The 23,799-nt window shown below is 41.2% G+C and overlaps 1 protein-coding gene across 2 annotated transcripts in view; it reads right to left on the bottom strand.

The window, feature by feature from the left end:
* The window catches only part of URB1 (URB1 ribosome biogenesis 1 homolog (S. cerevisiae)), a 59,947-nt gene that overhangs the window by 16,957 nt on the left and 19,191 nt on the right, over nt 1-23,799 (bottom strand). For both annotated transcript variants that reach the window (XM_014938259.1, XM_014938258.1), the window contains 17 exons: nt 23,028-23,178; nt 20,368-20,490; nt 18,114-18,226; nt 16,772-16,891; nt 13,055-13,171; nt 12,265-12,403; nt 10,999-11,169; nt 9,565-9,761; nt 8,768-8,992; nt 8,055-8,234; nt 6,169-7,024; nt 4,759-4,960; nt 4,376-4,553; nt 3,121-3,179; nt 2,176-2,369; nt 415-525; nt 258-321 (listed from right to left, as the gene is read on the bottom strand). In XM_014938259.1, the coding sequence (XP_014793745.1) occupies nt 258-321; nt 415-525; nt 2,176-2,369; nt 3,121-3,179; nt 4,376-4,553; nt 4,759-4,960; nt 6,169-7,024; nt 8,055-8,234; nt 8,768-8,992; nt 9,565-9,761; nt 10,999-11,169; nt 12,265-12,403; nt 13,055-13,171; nt 16,772-16,891; nt 18,114-18,226; nt 20,368-20,490; nt 23,028-23,178 (3,200 nt within the window). The remainder of the gene's footprint in view (nt 1-257; nt 322-414; nt 526-2,175; nt 2,370-3,120; nt 3,180-4,375; nt 4,554-4,758; nt 4,961-6,168; nt 7,025-8,054; nt 8,235-8,767; nt 8,993-9,564; nt 9,762-10,998; nt 11,170-12,264; nt 12,404-13,054; nt 13,172-16,771; nt 16,892-18,113; nt 18,227-20,367; nt 20,491-23,027; nt 23,179-23,799) is intronic.

The raw sequence follows: 23,799 nt of genomic DNA, 5'->3' as shown, positions 1-23,799 counted from the left end.
TATGGAGAGTGAGGTACCGCTGAAACGAGACAGTCTTTCATCCAACCCACAGACACCCAAAAGTTTGGGGAACACATGAGAATTATGTTAAGAATAGGAAATACATAGGGGAAATGTTTCCAAAAGCAACATTCAACTCTAGGTTTGACCTTGCTCACTGTTTATCTCAGTCAAAAATAAGATCCTGGAAAAATGCCAGGTGTGAGACTGCTTATTTGCATGTAGTTAGCTGAACAGAAGGGAGGTGGTCAGCTTACCTGGAACTTATAAGACTTTGATTATTCTTCTCATATAACTGAAGCAGTAGCAGCACCTTCTGATCTAAAAAACATGATGAAACCCGAAGTCAGTCACCTATGAAGATGAAAACTCAAGATCTAGTAGGAAGTACGTTTTCCAGGCTAACAGGCTTACCTACAGAACTCAGTGTAGCCCCGTAGGCGCCCAGCAACACGGCAAGGTGACTGCTCTCACAGAGAGAAGGGCTGAGTTGCACAACTGTCAGCAGTATATCCACCAAGGCCTCTGAAATAAACACACAGCTTCAGCTTTGCTGCTCTCTCAGTTAGATAGCGCATATATAAATACCCCTACACACATACACCCTTCCCTACATAGACACACACGGAGTATCATACATTTTAGATCAAGATCTACCTCTATAAATACCAAACCCATTTCCTCAGCTACACTAAAGGATGACTATGATGCATTTCATTCAAGTGGAACAAAACAGTATTTCCAAGCTGGACACGCAAATGTTATTCTGAGATGAGGTCCACAATGTGGTATACTACCCTGTAGAAACCTTCTACGCATACACTTCTTCTCTCTGGATAAAAAGAAGTGCTATACCCTATCCTACAATACCGCAGATCCCTTCTCTCCAGGAAGGCTTCTTAAATTAGCTCAGGAGCTGCACAGAGTAAAGGCAGACTTCCCAGCACTCCTCCCAGGCTTCTCAAGAAGTTACAGCTAGAACTTGTAAGTTCACACCCCAGCTGCAGTAACTTATCAAAATGCTTCTACACTGTACATTTAAATAGTGGTCATCACTGCAGAATCCAATTCATTAGCAAGCTATAGGAACTCTGCAGCATCAAAAATTATCCACCTTCATTTTATAACTAGCTGGGAAACAGATCAAGTAAGTGATCAGGTTACCCAAAGGCAAGTAGGATATCTGTGGCAGATTCAAGACCTGAATCCAGATTTCTTTACTCCCAGTATCTAAAAAGGCACAGCCTTTTCCCCCTAGTATCTACACAAAACATATGTGAAAACAAAACAGATCATAAAGACAACAGCCTGAATGAATGCAGTCTTGACACCAAGTTTCTGAATTACTGAAGTTTGCCTCAAATAGTCAATCTTGCTTGTCTACAGAAATACATTCAAAACTTAAAACACATACAGTATGCAGCAAAATCTATTACTTATTTTTAATTTCACTGAATTTGTGACTTCACAAGAGCCTTTTGCTCTTTTCAGGTGACTTAAAACTTTAAAGTTTGTTTACATGTTCCTCACAGATTCACTGAATCTCAAAGCCCTGTACAGCGGGGAAGAGCTGAAGTGTTCGTGGATTAAATGATTGGTTCAAGGTCAGGCAGTATTTCAGTTAGCAGAGATGAAGAAACAAAGTCAATCCTACACGTGAAGTAGCACACAATTTATATTACTCACGGAAGAATATTCCTCATGAAAGGTTGCAATGTCAAATACACATTGATTAAATTAACATTTTTGATGTAACTTGCAAAATCAACTTAAAATCTTCTGTATAAACCTATTTTAAAATAGGTTTAAACATCACATTCTTTTCTAAATGAACATATATTTTCCTATCAGTGATCTTACACTAGCACCTTACAGCAACCAAAAGAATCAATTCAAGATTTCAACAGGGTTAAAAACCAACCAAACAAAAAAAAACCCAAACCACCCTGTTTAGTAGTTTTAGAAAACAAGTGTTTCAAACTAGCAGCCATAAAATGAATGCAACATTTGGATCCGAGTAGAGGTAAAATTTTAAAACTAAATGCTAATATTCTGGAATTGTTTAATAGCTCTGCAAGTATACGTAGGTGGATAGGTTACTGGATGGATAAAATATAACACGAGAAAGACAAGATTGCTAAATATAGTTCAAGGGAAGAAGATGATAAAAAATACCTCTTGTCTGGATGTTGATGCCATCTTCTTCTCTTGACCTCAGTATGGACGACAAAAATAGAGAGTGCTGCGTGACCATCATGTGAAGTTTGGAGAGCTTGACTAATCTCTGACTAAGCGATGATTCTTTCTTGTATAATAACTGAATAGCAACATTCAGGACTTTCAAAAATGCTTCATCTCTGTACCGGTACCTTTAGAAGCAAAGATCACAGAAAAGTCAGACCCCAACCAAACCCAAGGAAATCTGCCTGAAAAAAAAATCTGTTTAAGAAATGAAAACCTTGCAAAGAAAGCAAACTTAGTAAAACCAAAAGAAATTTAAAAAAATGAAAACGCACACATCTCTTTCCCTGAGTTGATTTAAGCCTTTTTAATCCATACTGTTTTCTTGGTTTTTAAAAATAAAGGGCAACCAACACACAGTCACACTTGTAGTTGCACTGATCTTAATGAATGATTAAAATTTTGCCTAACCCTTCAGACAGCAACCCTTCAGATTAGCACTTCTACCTCCACAGAAGCTAAGATTAACCTAAACTATTTTTAACTTCCTTTATTTAAATGGTTTAAATTTAAAGGTGAAAGATCTGATTCTGCTTTCATAGGGATTATATTTAAGAAATATCTTAAATAGAAAGAAAATAAGTTAAATGAGCATAAAGCTTCTTTATGCCTGTTGAAAAGAAGCTAGTCCAGCTATCCAGTTAGCTATGTTAGCTATGCTAACTGGAGCACAAAATCCAAATCTGCCTGCAGTTGTGCAGGTTCAGCTCCAATGAAGCCAGTGGATGCGACATAAAGTGCACCCTGAGAAACAAGGAGCACCCCCAAATCTGACTAAATTCAAGGGAGACAGGGTGTTTCCAGTAAAATGCAAGAAAAGCCCAAGTGAACAGAACTGTACCTCCTACAGCACCTTTGGTGCATCTCAAAATTACTTACTTGAGTCCTGTCTTCACAAAGCTGTACCAGTCATCTGGGTCCACTTCTTCAACAAAGTGCTGTAGTAAGTAAAAACAGATTGTTTACATTTAGCACATAGAGCTTCAGATCATCAAGACCAGCAATTTTTGTTCAACAGACACACTAACAACATGCCAGCCAAACACTCAAGGATCCCACTCAAGTGGGATGATCAAAGGATAACAGGAAAGAAAGCTCTTGGATGCAACAATCCTAACTCCTCATTCAAATGAAACTGTAAGTCTTGTTTTGTTGGTCCTGGGATCAAGGGAACATATGGGCTGTATGCAATTAAAAAGCAAGCTGGTCTGTAGGTACCAAAAAACCCAGAGTCTTGAAACTCTTCACACTCCTAAACTGTGAAAGGAATAAAAAGCCAGCAAGTCAAAGCAAGAGACTCAGGTACACGTTTTTTGTGTACCTACCATGTGTTCAAGCTAACCAACCTTTGCATGCAGCAAGCAGGGGTGGCTAGGTGTAAGTGTTATTTACAAAACCTGATCTTCTCTGAAATGCTATAAACCAAAATAAACAACAGTCAGTTTTAAGAAGACTGACAGCTGCACATGCCAGCTATCCTAGTAATGGTAGGTGCTAACTTTGCCATCATCACCTTGCAAACACCATCAGGACAAACATTAGGAGCTGGCCCCTTAGGTCCTGCAAGCCCCCCGTCCTGTACAGCCTATCTCTTGCTAACAGGGAGTCTCACTAGAAGCCAGCAAGAGGTCAAAGGCATTCGCTGCCTGCAGAGACCTTCATTTTTATGTCTTACATGGATCCTCCTACCTTAGTGAACTACAAAAGAAACAGCAGTACAGAAGGAATGATTAAGTAGTGTTCTTTATGATCAAAGTGTGGATTTCTACGTCAACTGGATTTCTGCCACAGACTTCAGAGGGCACACTAGGTAGGTCTTGTCCGAAGTGTCTCTATTGCCTTTTTTTTTTAATAAAAACATGCATTGGCAACCTTCGATTTTTAATTCTTGAATACCTCAGGCTCTGATTTTCAAAGGGGACCGTTAGCAGAAAGCCATCATGAAGAACAACTCACAACTGCTTCTTATAAACAATTACCAGGGCTAAGTTAACTCTGTGAAAGTTATTAAAAGCCCACATAAGCCATGATCTATAAAACAGAAAAGAAAGTCTGGTCTATATTTACCCAGGATATGAGAGCACAATAACATATATGCACACAGTCACATTCTGGCAACGCAGGTAAGTCTCACCAATAATTCTTCCAGCCTCAGCAGCATGAACTTCTCCACTTCTTGCTTGCTTTCTTCTTTATTGCTGTTGTATATGAAAACTAACCCCTTCATACAGGCTGACAACAGACGTCTCCTCCAGGAATGCAGCTCTTCAGAGTTTTCAAGCATTCTAGATATGGCATCTGCCACGGTCCAACTGCAGAAAGATATTTATTTATTTTTTAATGTTATATGATGCTTTTTATATATGCTAAAGATGCCTTGCTGCCAAAGCATTGAAGTGACAGATTCTCTGAGGAGAGGATGTGATTGTTGCTCACAGTATTTGCATTCATGCGTATCTATCACAATGCTTTATGGGACAAACCTAGTCCTGAAAAAAGGCAAATGGATATGCCTACCTCTCATTAATTTCTGCTTTCTCAAGAGCAGCTGGAAGCTGGTTGATAAGCTTTCGCAGCGCTTTGCTTTCTGAAGATGGCAATAAGTTCGAAAGAACTTGCAGTTTCACCGTGGTCTCATTCGATGCTTCTGTGTCTTGAAATATACCACAGAGCTCCTTCCACAGAGCTTTCCTCAGGACAGGTGTAACAGCTGAGGCAACTGTCGGGAGAGAGCAGGGGACACGGGTTTCACCATCTAAGCGTGTTAAGCAGCAATAGACTTATAATCACAAAATTCCCCAATCACTTTTCTTATAAAGCTCCAGATTACTTAGTTTCTAGGAAATCACACTACAGTAGCTGCTAATCTGCTAGAGAAGGCACTCTATATTGCTCCATAGCACCGCTAGGAAGTATTTAGCATATGTACCAGACAACCACTTGCACACAGCTAAAATGATGAGACATGAGCAAACAACGCAGACCTTCAAAAGAGGGACAACTTCCTGATAAGAGGCCCTGTCCTTGCATCTCAGGAAGGATGAAATCTTACCAGTTCTCTGACCTTGGGCTCAAAGGAAATGTTCTCTTACATCAATAGACAGCTAACAGATCCCTTATAAATCAAGTCAGTCCCCTTCTTGTGCTCAAGCACGAAACCACTGGCATGCATTAGGTGCTGGAGAGAGGCTTAGTTATTTAAACCATCTTCTACTTTCCTGTGTGCGGACAAGCTCTTTTCACTACTTGAAGCTCTCCTAGATAGAGCTAAGCCTTCTCCACCAACAGCTACAGTCAGGCTGTTTCTGTTGCTATTCACATTTCTATGCAATAAGAGAAATGAAATCAAAGTGAGTCTGTTCTGTCGAGTTGAGTCCTAACTCATAATTCTGCTAGCAGAAAACTTAACAGTCTTGTCAATTTAATGCTGCTGTTGGTTTGGAAAGTTTTGGACTGCCAGCTTAGGAAGGCATTACTGTAGGAAGCTATATTTGGAGATTTATTTTAGAAGAGTTTTGGACTCTTACACTTGTAAAAGTGAAAGCTTACGTTCTGCAAAACCATATGGCTACAGCATTCCACTCACCAGATAGTGTTCTATCTATGCCCGAGAAAAAGTTTTTACCTCCTATACTAAACCAAGATAAGCATGAAGACAGATTTCCAAATGCACCAAGTATTTAATAAGGGCTTCAAAGAGACTGGGCAACAACAACCGTAAGAGTACTTTACTTCAGTCTAACAGCCAACCTTCACTACTGTACTTTAGCTTTTATGCTGCAGAGGTACTTATAAGAGAATCATCAGAAGTTAGACACATAAAATTTATCACCTCTACTTATGGGGCAGAGGATAAAAGAGGCCAGCAGAGTCTACACCAGGAATTTAGCCTCCCGAATCACAAACAGAGATCAGTTGTAGTTTTACCTGCGGAAGGTCGGGTGAAATCATACTGGTCTCTGCATTGCAAATACACATTAACAAGCGGAAGAAAGCTCTCCATGTTTTTCTTGAGGTACTTCCCAGCGTCACTGCTCAGACACCACAGCTCAAACTGCAGCAGGTGAGTCCTACAGTGTTTTATCAGCATGCCCACGATGGCAAGGGAGGTTTCTGACCTCTGGTTAAGGCAGTGAACATGCACCTCTACACTGACTGCGTGTGCAAGGACTGGCTCGCTTTGGAGAGCCTGAAGGAAAACTTTCTCCAAATCTTTGCTGGCTGATGCTGACATCAGTATCCCCAAAGCTTTAATTTGTTCTGTACACAGCAGTAGTTCTCCTTGTTGGGGCTGCCTTTGGTAGCTCTCTGTGAGGAGCTGCACCAAAATCTGTCCATATAAGCTTAACTGTTTCCCTTTTTTAGGGGATTTTTCAGATTTCTGAGTAGTCAAGCTCGTCTCAGGAAGTCGCAGCATGGTTAAAGTGATCTCCTTCAGCTGAGCTGGAGCCATGTATATGTGCAACTCCTCCAGAGCCTCCAGTTGGTGAGACTTCTTAGGAGAGATCTGGCTTTTGTCTTTCCCCGCAGCCTGTAGCTCTTTCAAGACACTTTTTGTGATAGCTTCAAAATACTTCATTAACACATGCTTGTGATTTATGCTCTGCAACATCGGGGCACCCGTTTTCAACAACTGGAGCACACCAGAATTGAGGTGAGCTGACAGGAGCTTCACAGTGACAGGATTTAAACTGTGCTGAGGAAGAGAACGTTGTTCTAAAGCCAGGAACCAACTCTCCAGCGTAGGATGTTTGAAAATCAACATGAGTATGTCTTGTAGCGTCTGTAACAAATGGTTGAAACAATATCACTGAATGGATAATTATAGTGAGGGTGGAAAAAATAAAATCATTCATCTGCCTATTTTCCAGAGCATGTTTATTACAATTACTGAATATTAAACTGTCTGTTAACTGGTCAGAGGATAAAAACCTTAACGAATTATAACCACATAAATACCATTCTTCCAGTGTTTATGATATGGGAGGCACACCTTAACTCAACATTCTCCACAAGTCCAAGCACATTTCCAGGGGGAAAACTGTATATTCTGGGGTTTGTCAATACAATTCTGTCCTAGTCTACACAAATCCACAGAACAGATGAAAGGGGGGCAACAGATCATTCCTCCAAGTACATAATTTTCATAACCAGGCTTTATACAGGGCTTAGGGAATAGAATTTCTTCTGCAAAGATGAGTAATCTCTGTCAGGACCTCTCTTGACTGTATTCCAGCTCAGTGGTGAGACTGTGGATAATGGCCTTCGGTCAAATCTCCAGACAGTAGTTTTGTAACTGCTGGATCACATTCTCAGAGTTCCTAAGTCGTCCTCCCAGACTTAAACAGCATCTCTGCATCAGCCTGTTTCCATTCAACACAACTCTGTGAAATACAGAGAGTATGATATCCTGGTCACTCCTTGCCCTTCTAAGGACCTGGAAAATGCTGTAAGTACTGCTTCTACAAAGCAGGAATATATTATACAAGCCCTTATACAGTGAGCATAAGACAGACATACTTTGATCCTAATGGAAATCCCAGAAATTCTCATGATTATTATCAAGTCACAACACTCACAAAGCCTGATCCCTGCTAGGGATCCCTGTTGTCTACCATGTTTAGCCAGTTCCATGCTTTTGTGGTCAGCAAAAATACATCAACATAATTAGTGCTGAAAAACCATTCATGTTTAAGATAATTTGCTCTACCTAATGGTTCAGCAAAACTTAGGACTATTTCCCTAGATCCCTTTGATCAAATCAAAGTTTACTAACAGGTGAGCTTCTGGCCTGCACATCAAGGGATTGGTACCTTGTCATTTGAAGACTCCTCTGTAATCAGAGATTCCTCATCCATAAAGAGATCTGATTCAGTCTGACGCTCCTCTCGTTTCTGCTGGTTATCCAACTCTATCTGATTTCCTCGGCACAAGCAGCTGTTCAGCAGGCCCATATAAAGGTCAACAAGGTGAGGACCAAAAGTTCTACCAAGCTGTGAAAATAACAGACGTGTTGGGAGTTGAGAAAAAAGAAGGACAGGAGCAGAAGGATAATTATTCAACAGGAACAGAAATTAACTAAGAATTTCCTAGATTACAACCTTTTTTGGGGTCAGGAATTACTCCCCTCTATAGAAACCTGATTCTAAGAAAAGTCTCAGGATGATAAAATTTTCATCTATACTGTGACTTCTGGTGTAACACCGGCCAATGAATTTCACTCTCTGGAGAGGTTTCTTATGAAGACCCAGGAGCTGGACTAAAATCTGGAGTTTATTTGCACTACACACAGATCAGTAAGGTAACCCACGCAAAGTAAATCCAAGACTCCTCAACAATTAGAAGGATACACATTTGTTTACAAATTAGGTGCAGGTTTGTCTGCTGTTCTATAGCCTCAGTGACATCTGAGTATATGAAAAAGCTGCAGAACCGGATCCTTAAGTTTTAATGGCCAAGTCATTTGTACTTGCTGCATTAAAATAAAACAAACCAACCCACAATATCATCACAATATTGCTCTTACACTGCCAAAGTTTTCCACTGTGGATTTCAGGTATAGCAACACATGCTTTACTCCTAACAACAGCTGTTCAGGCAGGAGCTGGGAACCCAAGTCTCTCAGTTTTGTCTGGATATCATCTTCTAGTAAGGTATCGCTTCCTCTCTCATAGGCTTTCTTTAGCAAAGTAGTAAATACAGAATCCAGGGGCACAGCAGGTTCTTTCCATTGCTCTTTGCATTTTTTAAACTGTTTAAAATGGAAGAAAACGTAAGAGAAAAATAAAGATGAGTATGAATCAAAAGTTTCTTTAGCTACCTCTGTTTTGAAACTAGTTCTGTGCTGAAAGTGGGACTGAAGCTCCAGGAGCTTATGTGTGCAGTCCTGCTATCACAGACCTAGTCAAAGGTGTCCCATGGCCAATCTGTACATGGTCACTGCTGGGCTAACAGAAAAGCATAGCAACCCCTCACACAGCTGGTCCATGCATTCCCAAACCACACCTGGGTGAACTCCAACCAGTGTAAACTGGCTCCTTGGACCACATCAAACATTATGTTACACACTGCCTGATGAAGAGCTGTAGTCTAGGTGATTACATACAACCCTTGAGCCCTGGCTTCACTTCCCAACCACAGCAAAGGCTTCTTGTGTCATTAGAGAACAGCCCTTAAGCAAATTTGTGTCCCAATGTCATCAAGAAGCAATACAGAATTAGCTTAATACAAACACACTTTCTGATGGAAATGTAACCTTTATACACTGTGAGGTTTTATAGTAATACTGGCTCAAGCATTCAAGTGACTTCAGGCATTCCATACCACAGGTTCCTGAGATTGCTGAGGTATCCAGAGTTTATAGTACTGGTTAAACTGGTAGAGCTGAGGATATTTAGAAACTTTCAGGGACTGCAGATCTTTATCATAGAGCTGGAACATCAAGCAGAGGGCGAGGGGTTCTCTCTGAGAGTGCAGGAGGTCAGTGAAAACAGCAACAAGATACTCTACGATGTGTGCTCCTAGATAAAGGAAAATAAAAAAATGAAACCTGTTGACAGAAGTATCTGCATGAGCACAGACACTAGGGCAACCCTCTTTCCTTAAGGCCTGGGAAAGAGGCCATATAGCACAATTCAGAAAAGCACTGAATAGTATTAAAAAGTGTTTGTGACAAGCTAGGCAAGTGCTCCCGACCCACTGAGGTACCTGGAGAAATATTCCATGCAGTAGTTGTTGTTGAAGTAAGTAATCACCCCACTTGAAGATACGTGCTTAGGTTGGCCTATTTCCTTCCAGCCAAGCATAAAACTAACCCTGCCTTTACTGTGTTATATTGAACTAGTCTGTATTTTGATGGATAAGGGACCTCAGCCAAGCACCACTTAATAGAAGAACTGATTTGTACTCAGGGTAACACACCCAGGTTAACACACACTGGTTAAATATGGAAGATTTTCTTTCAGAACTGGGACTTCAGTCCCACCCAACAGCCAGATACATATAGGACTTAGTGAGGTGCTGTGCGTTTGGCAAATCCTGCTTCGATGCCAACTTCTGCCCTTGTGATTCCTCACTCCACCAAATCCTTTCCTCAAAGAGGTGGCAGAACTTTGCAGCATTCACCCTGGAGCTTCATCTCTAAAGAAATTTTCTTTGGAAAACACATCCATTTTCTATTCAACAGTCCTGTCCTCTCTTCCCTACTGACTGGTCTCAGCAGAATAGCTGCCTACAGCCATTGAAACCACCTTCCTCTCACAATCTGCATATTCTGTGCTTAAAACTCTCTGTTATTGAAGCACAACTGCATCCAGGCCAAGACTGTCCATGAAGGGACAGCGTCTCTGCACTGCTCCTCAGTCCCCTCTACACTGTACTCAGAGCCTGGGACCATTCTCCTCCTCCAATCCCTGCATCTCATAGGGGAAAGGAGGGCTCTCTTTTTCTGACACGGACAAGTTTCTCTCCCCGCAGTAGCAGTTCCCTAGAGCCAAATGGCAGTTTATAGAATGCCTGCTTTTCCATCTATTTTCCTGACTCCAGAAATGGAGATCAAGCTTCTTTAAGGTCAGGAAAAAAGGACAGAAGCACCTCATATGCTTTAATGCCTTTCTTGAGCGGGGAACAACACGTATCTGTACCTCCTTCTGCTTGCAATGAAAACAATAAACAGTCTTGAGGAGCTCATTAGGTAAGAATGACCCCACTCTCACTGCACTAGCCTAGACAATATATAGAAACAAAAAAAGTCTGTACCTGTTCCATTTTCAGTCTGAAGCAACAGTATATTCCTGCCTTCTAATGCAGCAGGGACAACAGCACTGAATGGGAATGTTTGGATAATCATGTCTTCATTTAGAGTTAACCCAATTTCTTCATCTAAGCCATCACTGCCCTCAATCAGGACATCCACCATATCCAGGACATCTATTAAGTGAAGAAAAAATATAAGCTTAGGATTCAGACTAACCAGAAAACAATGGAGACAGAATCCAACACTCCAGGAATACAAGGCAGCTTCTGAATTCCCAAAGCAGAAAAAAGGATGTAAGACACATTTGTCTAGCAACATAACACTAAATACAACTGCAAAAATCACTCTCTTACTGTGTGCTTAACTTTTCTTTTTGCCTTTCAACACTGCTGTCCAGTTGACAGAAGTATGGGAGGGGAAGAGTTGCATCAGCTACTGCTACCATGGTAGCATCAAGTAAGGATGATCAGAGCATAAGTGACAGGAAATGTGTATGGGGAAGTACAAAGGAAGCAGCCACTTTCCCATTAAAAGAACATCCTGAGCAGTCCTTGAAGAGTGTCTCAGCCCTATATGGCCAGAGAACCAAATCTTGGTCATGAAAGAGTCAAAGACAGCTTTAACATACAAAGAAGATATCATGTACTCTTTGGCTGACATTACATCTTTATAATACAGTCAACTAAGGCAACTGATCCATCTGGTACCAAGTGTTAAAACTACCTCAATTATCTTACATTTATGTACTGCAAAATCCTACGCATGGACTGTTATAGCAGAACAGCTAGCACATCGTAAGCTGTCCAAGCGTCCACGTCTGCAGAATTTTTAGTCTGTCTGCTGTAGAGCTGTGACTGGTCCCAGAACAGCAGGAACAGCAAAATTCCAGTTGTGTGCCTGGGACTAAGAAAGTTCCCCGGGCAACCCAGCCTCTTCCTCCTGGGTGAGCAGATATGAGCAGCCCCAGGGAGAGGAATTGTAATGGTTTTCATTTTAGTTAGAAAATGCGGCTGCAGAAGCCTGAAGAGAAAGATTTAAAATACTGTTAAAATGGCATAACTGCATCAGAAATTACTTCTGGTGGTAAAGTGCTAACTTCGCAATTCAGGCTTCTACTTCTGATGCTAAATATAACTGGAGGGCTGAATCCAGTAGGTCCTTACTTAAGCAGGATTTCCATAGCTATCTGTCGTCAGTTTGCAGATTAGGGGTAGAAAATTTAGCACAAAGTGTTGGAATTCTCTGTTGTTGAAGGAATCACCACATACCATCAATGTGAGAGATGGGGATGCTGATGTTATCAGAGTCTTGTTTAAACATATTAACTTGGAGCATACTGGCTTCCTGAACAAGGTCTGCTGCTTTATCTGTATATGGATAGGGATTTGCCACCAGTTTCAACAGGACCTGTTAACGAAGGTTGAGAGAAAAGTAAAGTGCACAGGCTATTAAGTCTACAGGATCCACATCTTGTAAAGAAAGACTGTGTTCTAAAAGCGGTTGGAAGCTGGGAAAGTTTTAGGAAGACAACTTCCATATACTCCTGCAGGAATCTGGCTATGCTTACTGCTGTACTGGGTCTGATGGAAAAAGAAATGTCCACTACAATTTTGCACCTGAAGTGCTACCACAGACTGAGTCCCTGGGAAATTGCAATGAAAAGGAAGTACTGGGCATTTAACATCCTGAAAAGCAAACAGGAAATGTCAGCTTTTCTTGTAAAAGATTACAATTTACTCAGGTCTGATAATTTTGGCAGGTATTGCCACATGAAGAGGAGATAAGAGCTACCCACACACAGAACACTCTACCCTTGTATCAACAATACTGTAATAACAACTTAATCTTTCTGGATTTAATTTTCCTCCAAATCATTTTACTGTCCTCCCACCCACGACAAGAAAGATGTCAGCTCTGTATAAAGAATTACAAACACTGCTTTTCTCAGAATTCATTCACTGATCTTTGACAGGTTTCTCAACAATAGCAACAAAATAATTAGTTTCCATTAATGCTATTCTTGGCATTGTTTATCCAGCTAATTTGAACAGTTGTTACCCTTTCCAAAAACTGAATCACTGCTTCCTTTTTGTCTTCTTTTGTATTATCCAAGTGTTCCAGCCAAATTGAAAGTTCCTTCCACGTGTACTCAAACACTCCGCTGTCACGTAAAACCTGTCCAGAAAACCAAAACAAAATCAAAACAACTGAAATACAAAAGCCCCCAAAAGCACAGGTCGTTTTATAGAGCACCTTCATATTTTCTTCTTCTTGGAAATTAAAAAAGAGCAGGTTGATGAGAAGAAGTGTTATCCTCACCTCGACAGTTCCAAAGGCCTTACTCCCACTCAGCAGGGCCACCCTAACTGCATAACAGAGGGTAAAAATGAATGCATTTTTTAAAACAAAATCTCCCAAGACTGTATCATCTGACCTCAGCCTAACTAGGACCAAGGCTTAGTGTCTTCATCATGGCTGATCACTTACTGCTCTCTGAGCAAGAGCAGTAAGAAGTGAGGTATGACTATGTTACAGCTGACGAATTAAACCCACTGAGCTCTGCCAGACACACACAGGTTCTGTAGGAAAAGGGCAAGAAATGGGATGGGGCAGAGAAAGGAGGGGTTTAAGAATGACCAAACTAAGAGGCAAAACACGGCTTACTCTCTTAAAAACCAGTAAAATCAGCTGAGACCAACTTCTTTCTGCCCCTGTGTTCTCAGAGCTTCTCTCCCTCTCACCTGCTGTCTGCAGCACAAACCCAGTACAACTCCACTTGGTTCCTGCCCTCGCGCTGAGCACGTGCATGGGATGGATGTCATATGCACCCCTGAAGTACACTGCCAACAGCTATTCACTGGACTGCCCAGCGAGCACATGGATATGAACTTCATTCCCATGTATCTGAAACACATGACTAACGTCTACAAGCACTCAGGGTGCAGGAACCTGCTTCAGCATGTGCTGGGGCAGTAGGCACTGGATCCAGAGGCCGTTGTGCTACCTGCTGAGGCAGCCTCTCTGCCGCTTCATTGCTCAAAGACTATGGGTGCAGGGACACAAGGGAAGAGAGCCAGCTGCAGAACGGAGCCACAGCCAGGGCCAATCCATCTTGCTGGTCCCAGTCTGCAGAAAAGCCTTCTATGCCGGACAGCTTCAGCAGAGTGGCCTGAAACGCAAGATGTGTCCCCTACAACGTGGGCTACTACAACGCTGCCTCAGCACTCAGGGTGCAGGAACCTGCTTCAGCATGTGCTGGGGCAGTAGGCACTGGATCCAGAGGCCGTTGTGCTACCTGCTGAGGCAGCCTCTCTGCCGCTTCATTGCTCAAAGACTATGGGTGCAGGGACACAAGGGAAGAGAGCCAGCTGCAGAACGGAGCCACAGCCAGGGCCAATCCATCTTGCTGGTCCCAGTCTGCAGAAAAGCCTTCTATGCCGGACAGCTTCAGCAGAGTGGCCTGAAACGCAAGATGTGTCCCCTACAACGTGGGCTACTACAACGCTGCCTCACACACTGGCAAAAAAGGTCCCCCCAAGGAGGGGTACAGCCAAAGGTAAGAGCCAGGATAAAGGCTAGAAGGACTTTTGGTCCAACCATGTCATGTCCTTCTGTTGTCAGCAGTCAGTCAGCACAAGCCTTGCTGAGGTCAAAGTTGCCAGGACACAGAGCATTCTCGTTGCCTCCGCCTTAGTAAATCTTATTCTTATAATTTCAAGACAGCAGGCTATACTGCTTTAAGAGGGTTGTACATCTTTGTACCATTACAGGAAGAAACAAAAAGTGCTATCCCCTTAAAAACAGCCTGTAGGGGGACTTTTGAAAACTACTGAGGTAATATAAAGGAAAATCACTGCTAAATTAAATCTAAATCTACCTGTGCTGTAAAGAGTTGGGCAGATGGGTAAACAGTCAAATAAACGAACAGCGGGTTGTGACCACAGCAAGGTCCAGAAGGAAGCCCAGGCATACTCACAGATGCTGTGGGTGGCAAGGTAGACACAATTTTACCACAGTCAAGTAATAGGCATTAAAATATTTAGAAACTTTTGCCCACTTTCATGCTATCTAAATTCAGGCCCTCATCTGAGGCACCTAAATTAGGAACTTGGTGACCCTATGCTCCATCTGTAAAAGAAAGAAAGGAGGAGGAGGGAGAAGAGGAGGAGGAGAAATGGCTGTCTGAAGTGCAACCCAGATGACAGGCGACATGAACAAGTGCAGCGGTAGAACCACCTGGCCCTCAGTCTCAACAACTGAAGAAACCTTGACCAGCTTCCTAACTCTGGAATCTACGTTAAATGACTGTAATTATGCAGGATGAATCTGTTCGTGCCTTTGTTTTTCCCCACACACAAAATACAAAGGAAGCTATCACAGCTCATTTGCTCTACATTTACTCTGTGTACACCACCACCAGCTATAAAAATAACATCACTGCTTACACAAACCTGACAGGATAATTCATTTAAAGAAAGAAGAAAAAAAAAAAGAAAAAAGGATTCATTTTTAAATAGTTAACTATTTTTGGCACAGTCTTGAAATAGAAATACACTTGCAGCTCTCATGAAAACAGGCAGGAACAGAATGTGAAATCCAAAAACATGCCTTCCGATTATATGGCACTGTGTTGAAAAATAAGCAAAACACACTCATTAACATCTATTCTTAGCAGCCTTTCTGCTGACATAACTGCCCTAACTTCACTGCTCCTGTATTCTCTTCAGAGCAAACAAAATGGACTGAATCTAAAAGAGGAAACAAGAATGAGTCAGGCAGCCCACGTCTCCACTCAGCAAAAGAATCCAAATACACTAGAAAAACTGTACTGGGTAGCTTTTGATTGAGATATTCATTACCGTGAGACAAAGTTAACCTGCCTTTAATCCCTTGCAGGGATCAAGGGCAGCTAGAAACTAATTTAATCACTAACTCTGGTGCAGTGATTTGAATATTACAATTGCACCCTGTGATTGAAGCTAAATGCAGAAATTAAATGCACAAAGCTGTATACAAACTTGTATGCTGCTATTACTATGGGACACTGCATGAGGAGCCCTGTTCAGGCCTTCGAACAGCTTTTTGGATTTTTTTTTTGCAGGTGGACAGCTGTTTGGTTGTGTTTGTTTTTAATGTAGGTCTCTACCCCTACTTAGATAACTAAAAGATGCTCCATTTTAAAAAGATACTAGAACTGACAGCTGCGAGTGCCCTCAGGAGATTTGTAGTTGATCAGCACTTCTGAGAAGTCAGATAACTTACTTAAATGCACAGAAGGGGATTTCAATTAATTTTTAAGACCTAAGTACTCCTTGCATTACAGCTTGTATCAGGCTGTAAAAAACAGGACTATTTTGCACAGCCAGAGCAAACTAGCTAAGGCTTTAGGAAGACTAGAGCAATGGAAAAAAGAAAGATCAAAAATAATCTCTTCTTGATCAATGTCAAGATCTTTACAGGTACTACATCAGTTTATTACAGTATCAGAATTAATTCAGCCTAGGGAGGGTGGACAAACAACAAAGAAATTTTCCTTACTATTTCATCAACTGTTGAAGCAAATTCAGTTGACAGCATTTATTTTCATAGAATACTTAGCTAATGGGAAGTTATCTTACAGCAATTTCCAACAACAGTCACAGAAAATGGGAAAGAAGACTGTTGGCCACACAACTATGCAGTAAAGGTATCAGCTTTAAGAAAAATTTCAAAACACAGAAATTTTAGATTAATGAGATATAGTAAATATCGTGATATTTCAGATCAAACACTTACCTTGATGATCAGTTTTTTTGTTGAAATTTTCAGGTGAGAATGGTTACTCGTAACAAACATTTTCATCAGTAAATAGAATACCGATCTTTCACCAGATACCTTCTCTGTCTCAGAAACATCCTAAAAGAAAAATATATTAGAATTCCCCTGGTACAGCAACACTGTACAGGATTATGTTGTACTGAAGCAGATATGTAATAAAAGCATACTATTTTATAGACCTACCCAAAAATACCAAGGCCAGAAATGAATGGGATCATTTATAATACTTTGCATTCAGTGAGCCAGAAAACTGAGATTTTTTTAGAATGTGGAACAAGAGAGAAATAACAGAAACACCAATACAAGGGTCCAAGATAAAGCCATCTTCCTCCACAATCATCCATCCTACTTCTATTTCTATTCTCCCTAGGAATTCAGATTTCCTACAAATACTGCCTGAACAAGAAACATAGTCATTTAAGAGACTGATCCACAAAGAATACGAAAACAACGCTAGTCATAGAGATGCTGAACACTATCTGAACAATAAATGATGATCCTTCAGCCACATCCCCTACTTTTCTCATTGACTTGCATTTGATGTCTAACAACTGTAACCCCCTGTAACATTGCCAGATTTAGCTTTTATCTTTCCTGTTAAAACCTGTCTATACTAGAAGGACAAAGCCACAAGAAAATACTTAAGCTTCTTTGCCTGCTTACAGGTTTTCCTTTGCTTGCTCTTCTCTCTCCTCAGTTTTCCTTTATAGTCAACTGGAAAGGACAGAAAATCTCCTACAAAGCAGGGTGACAGTCACAACACCCATGGGTCTCTCTGCTTCCCCACAAAGCTAGGCCCACTCTTTTCTCCAGACATGAAAAGCAGGCTCTCTACAGCTGTCTTACTTTACAGGAATGCAGTAAAGTAGAGCAGGGGCCCCGAAGGTTTCCAGTAATCATGGAGAGGAAGGAGAGCCTTAGCAAATGCCAGAATCTTCCCTGGTAATGGGTGGGATGGCTCCTATCACCAGCTCACTTCCTTGGACTGAAATTTCAGGCTTTCCAGACAAGTGGAAACCAGCAAATTCTCACTCTTGCCCCTCTCCAAGGACAAGGAGAGCTGAAGGAAACCTTGTCCAGCCCTCTTCAGGGAAGCAAAAATTTCTATCCTTTGTAGAAAAACTTTTCAGCTCAGAACTGATTCTTCACTAATGCTAAGACTGTAAGTTTAACTGGTTTTACAAAAAGGCCATCTCCTAAAATAACTGGACTGTGAGTAATTTAAAACTAGGCAGTGCCGGATGTAAAGATTTGAGGACAACAGGCTAAAGAAACGTAAATCTACTGTGAAGTCTCTTACCTGTAGTCTGAACCAGGCAAATTTATTTGCAGGAAGTTCCAAAGCTACCTTCAGTATATGGTGCTGCAGAACAGGGGGGACCTCCTCTCTTAGGCCCTTTTCCGTGACGATACCTGAGGTTTGAAAGCAATACAATTAACTTTATTTTGGTATATCTTCCTGAGATTTCAGGAACATAAATCATTTAGGGTTTCAAAACAACATTGTGAAATAAGCTGGCAATCCACAGATTTTGACACACTATGGTTATGTTTGGCCACTTTAAGGCTGGAATCCAGGCCTCAGTGGGGAAAAGACTAACACCTGCGTCTGGTGTTACTAGTGCATGGGAATACAAAATCTCTTCTATCTGTCTCAGTGACCCTGAAAAGCTGTGTCCTACAGGAAATAAAGAGGATGGATAAACTGGAAACCAAAATACAGAATTTAAGTCAATAACAAATCTTAATGCTTATACTATTACAATATTTGCTACAGGCAACGGAACTATACACTTGCCTCTCCCTACATCACTTTTATCACCTGCTCACAACAACTGCTTTGGCACAGCTGCAGAATTATTCACTTTAGAAGTCACACAGCTCTGCACAGACCCTTGCAGTGTCCTCCAAAAACTGTCCTGCCCATGTTTTAACCTCAGTTAAGTTATATACAGAGATCAACTTTATAAAGCTTTGGTTTCAGTGTGGTTTTCATCATCTGTGTAGTATCTTTGTGGTCCACATTAGAGAGAGAACTATACATTTTAAAAATGCAGCATCACTACAAAGTCTAGCCATCAGTAAGATCAAGCAATAAAACTGTACCAGCTGTGTAAAGCACATATTGCTACAAGGTATAAAAATACGCTGCCTTTGGAGTGTATGTTTCAATCAGGATGAGGGGAAGGAAGGACAGAACACTCAAGCTGGTATCTGAGAGGTGAAATTTCAAGACTAATTTACACCATCATTTTCTACCATACTACCTGCATCAAAATTAATACCCAGGCTCACTTCATTACATTTGTTTGAGCATGACATTTTATTTTCCATTCCATTCTATTCAACTTTTTTATTTTATTATTTAATACTATAACAAAACATAGCATCAAAGACTTCTGCCTCATAAAAAGGTGTCCTGCCTTTCGTCCATTTTCAAAAAGCAGACCATTGCAAGAAAAAACAAGATAAACGGGATATGCCATTTGGTGAGTCACCAAGTATACAAGCCAATTAAACATGCCTTGACAGAGGGGAAAAAACCCTCAAGCATTAGACAACAGTTGATTCAGAAGGGTTTTTTTGTTTAAAGCCCGTTTTTCCCCCTGCAAACTTCAATTAGGGCATTTATATAACACCCATTCTTACACATCCCAGACCTGCCTAAAATACAGATAGTTGCTCTAGTCTGTTGGCTTACAAGCTCAGGTGGCCCACAGACAGCAATGATGCTCAAACAGCATTTTGCTCTCTCCTCCAGTCCCAATTTTAAATGGCTGTATTTATCATATCTTGCCCACAGCCTATAATTGGTAGCTGATCATCCTTGCTGCATTAAGCAGGTACAGAACGTCTCTGTTTACTCTGCTGAAGAGGAATACCCTCTGCAAACACGACATCAGAGACAAAAATACAACAACATCACTAAAGTGATTCCTCATATAGATTTTCCCCAGGAGATAGTACCGTTCAGAATACTGTTTTTCTCCCCACACGCTGCCAAACTGAGTAATTCAAAACACAGCAAATAGAAAAAATACTTGAATAATAAAAGATTTTCCAGATTGATGTGCCTCTTCCCCACCCCAAATTTTCTGTGAACTGTCCTGTTAAAAAAAAATTCTGTCATTGCAGCTACGAAGAGTTTGGAAATAACTTACTTATGTTGGATTGTTGACATAGGTCATAGGAGAATTACACCCCCAAATCTCAGTAAGAGTTGGACATGCCTTCCTCAGAAACATTAGAATTAAAACCCCATAAAGTCCAAATTTTTGTAAGAATATGACACACAAAGAGGAAGACTGTAGGGCAACCTATCACTTACAACAACTGAGTGTAGCAGAGCAGCTATGGAATTTAAGAGGGCAGAGTGCCAGAGTATTGCAGAAATAGCAACAATAAATGCCAACACAATGAAGAAACTGAAATGAGTGACATTTAGATAATAGTTCTTTCTCTGTCTACACAGAAGATCGAACGTTCCCTTCTGCTGTGGACTTTCTAAATAGCTGAAGAAAGAAATGAAGGTAATAGAAATACCCATCACATACCTTTTATCAGCTTGCTAAAATCAAAGTTGCTCCGTGCTACCAAGTGGGGCACAACCTTCTGATAAAGGCATACGACCTGAAGCAGCGCAGCTTTCAGAAACAATGTCTCAGCATCATCTGAACCTAAACAAAGTGTTTACATAATTAGTTTCTCCTTCCTTCATACCAAGAAAGAAAAGTGTACCATCTGCATTATCCAACATGAGAATCAGTAACTGTATTTCCAATAGACTTGTATATGAAACGATCAGTTATCTTCCTCATTAACAGAAACAGAAAAAAAAAAATGGAATCCCCAGTTTTCTTCCCCAGCATTCTTGTCTGAATATTTTAAAAACTAAACCAGCTTATTCAGTGCTTAAATTGATATTTGCCATTAAAGTGCTCACACATATAAAAGACAATCTCAACATTATAACTCTCACTACAAGAATCAAATCAGTCCAGCTGCTGTTCAATTTAAGGCTGAACAACAGAAAAAAGTGAAGGCAAAGACACGGTCACACCGCTGGTTTCTGGGGACAATATTTACCTAATGCCATGTAAGTTTGACTGGGGAACTGCAGGAGACAGTACACTAATTTCTTACTTATTTATTACTTCAGTTAAAAGTTTCTTTCTTTCCCTTCCCTTCCCTCTTTCAAAATAATACTTTCTCAATGTGACCTCTTGGCAAGAGGAAGACAAATATCTGGATGAGAGAAACATCAACCCCAGTTAGGGCAGCTGTTCACTTCTTAGGAAAAGCTATTTCAGCAGCTAAAGATTCTTTTAGCTTATAACATGAGGACACATAAAAGCTACTTGCTGTCCAGTCACTAATGAAAGGAAGCAAAACAAATGAAGGGCAGCCAGAATTTTTTTTTAACACCCACTTTTTTCCTGTTAACTGGGTCTCCCTCAGGGAGCCATGATGAACTGGATGGATGCCATGCAAAAACTTTGTCTTTGTTTGCCTGAGTCTCAACTCCCATTAAAAAAGAATTCTCGAGTGGCCACAGCGCAAATAGAGCTGTAAAAGGTGAGCTGAGAGTAAGTAATGCAGAATTATCACCCTGGTACGTAGAGAAACTACAGCTACAGTACTTTAGAGATTAGCTGCTCCATTGGTTTCAGCAGGCACTCTACCAATAAAGAGCCTCGGAGCGTCAGTGTTGACAACTATTTTGCTGCCCAAAGCCACACACAGAAGGACATACACTTAAAAATTCTCTGCTCCAGGAAGTCTCACTGTGGAATATCCTCTGTGAAGGGCATGAAATTGGCTGTAGATTTACCTTCATTCTATAAGTAAAACATTGCAGGCTGCTAGCCAAGCTACAAAGAGTAATAAAACTTTCAGTTTCTTGCAATGGGACTATGAAAGCAAGTCTTCAGGAGGGACACTAGTTTTGAGAGGAAAACTGAAGCCTTCACTTCAACCCTCTCTCCCTCTTTTAAAACTTGGCATGTTTTTACTCCCGTGCTACAGCAACACAAGCATTTGTGTAGCCACAGTAACTAGCTACTTCAGAAAAATGATCTCATGGTAAAACAACTTGGCCAAACTATAATACCTCAAAAAAGTATTTTTCAGACGTATCAGTTTCCCTGCCTGTTTTATTCTGTGGCTGCAAAATACTCCTTGCATAAATACGTCAAGAACAGAAGGATTAAGTTTAACAAGGGGACTTGCAGAGTCCTGTACCTGAGGAGGAACAACTTGATTCACCAGTATATACTGGGGGACATCCAACTGGAAAGCAGGTTGGCAGAAAAGGACCTGGGGGTCCTGGTGGACACTGGGTTGAACATGAGTCAGCAATGTGCCCTTGCCATGGAGAAGGCTACTAGTATCCTGGACTGCATTAGGCAAAGCACTGCCAGCAGGTCAAAGGAGGTGATCCTTCCTCTCTACTCAGCACTGATGGTGCCACACTTGGAGTGCTGTGCCCAGTTCTGGGCTCCCCAGTACAAGGAAGACATGGACATACTGGAGAATCCAAGAAAGGGCCACTAAGATGAGGAAGAGACAGGAGCATCTCTCCTACAAGGAAAGGCTGCGAGAGCTGGGACTGTTCAGCCTGGAGAAGAGACGGCTCAGGGGCATCTCATCAATGTACATAAATACCTGAAGGGAGGGTGCAAAGAGGACAGAACTGGGCTCTTTTCAGGGGTGCCCAGCAGCACGACCAGATGCAATGGGCACAAACTGAAACACAGGAGGTTTCCTCTGAACATCAGGAAGCGCTTTTTTACTGTGAGGGTGACCAAGCACTGGCACAGGTTGCCCAGAGAGGTTGTGGAGTCTTCATCCTTGAAGATACTCAAAAGCTGTTTGGACAAAGTCCTGGGCAACCAGGTTTAGACAGAGGAGTTAAACAATGTGGCCTCCAGAGGTCCCTTCCAACCTCACCATTCTGTGATTCTGTGACAGCTGAAAGGCAAACTGCTTAACCTACTTGTAGCAATGGCAGCGTGTTTGTCAAACTGTGTTCTTAGACAATTCTGACACTGGTCAGACCTAAACTGCCCAAAGAACTGAACAAAGCAAAGATTAGTAGTAAATGCACAAGTGACATCTGGACTCTGATGAAGTTAACTACCTTACATGGGATGAGGATTTCACAACACCCATTCACACACATGTAAGAAGGGGTAACTCCACCTGCTTTGCCTACCATGCTGCTCAGCAACTTCTGTTGTCTCAGCCATCGCCTTCACAGTGGAGACATCACTTTCCTTTTTCTCCTGTTGGCCATCGTGGTGTTCTTTCTCTTGCTTCAGAAGGGACTGCCAGGCAGCCACTATATTGTTCATGTCTGGTAAAAGCTAGAAGCAAAAAGAGTAAATTGCAATAGTTCTCCTGCATGAGACAAAGCTACTGTGATAAATACATTCACAATCAACCAACCAGAGGATTTGCTATTCTTCACAAAGATTGAAACTGATGTTGTATACAATCAGCAAAAGATCTGAAATCAAGTAGTACACTTTCACTTCTGCAGAACGCAACAATTGGAAAAAAACATTTTATTGAAATAGTTTCCTATGAAAAATTTACATTCGGTTCTTTATCCTCAGGGTATATTTTCAACCCAAGTGCTACCTTACCTAGTAACTTCTAACTCTGTATGAACTCTGCTGGCTATAGTTTCCTTGAACCAGGAGTATAACTTCCTTCTGAGCCTGCTCTTGGAATTAATTTGCAGCACAATAGCTGTCAACATTAAAAATTTATCTCACAACAAAATTTTATTTGCATTTCCATCACAGAGCTTTTTTAGGAAATGTAGTCTGCTACTACACCAGTTCTTAATGCCTTTTAACCCGCAGCATTCCTCTCCCTGCTGCAAAGATACTGTCTCCTGGCTCCCAGGCCACAACCACTTGGGGATGAAGCGCAAAGGAGTAGTTTTCTGCTGCAAAATGACTCATGTTAGACCCCATTAT

This window comes from Calidris pugnax, unplaced genomic scaffold (assembly GCF_001431845.1).
Source record: "Calidris pugnax isolate Ruff unplaced genomic scaffold, ASM143184v1 scaffold25, whole genome shotgun sequence".
Lineage (NCBI taxonomy): Eukaryota > Metazoa > Chordata > Aves > Charadriiformes > Scolopacidae > Calidris > Calidris pugnax.
Note: the sequence above shows the minus strand (reverse complement) of the source record. Positions and strands in the feature narration are given on the sequence as shown.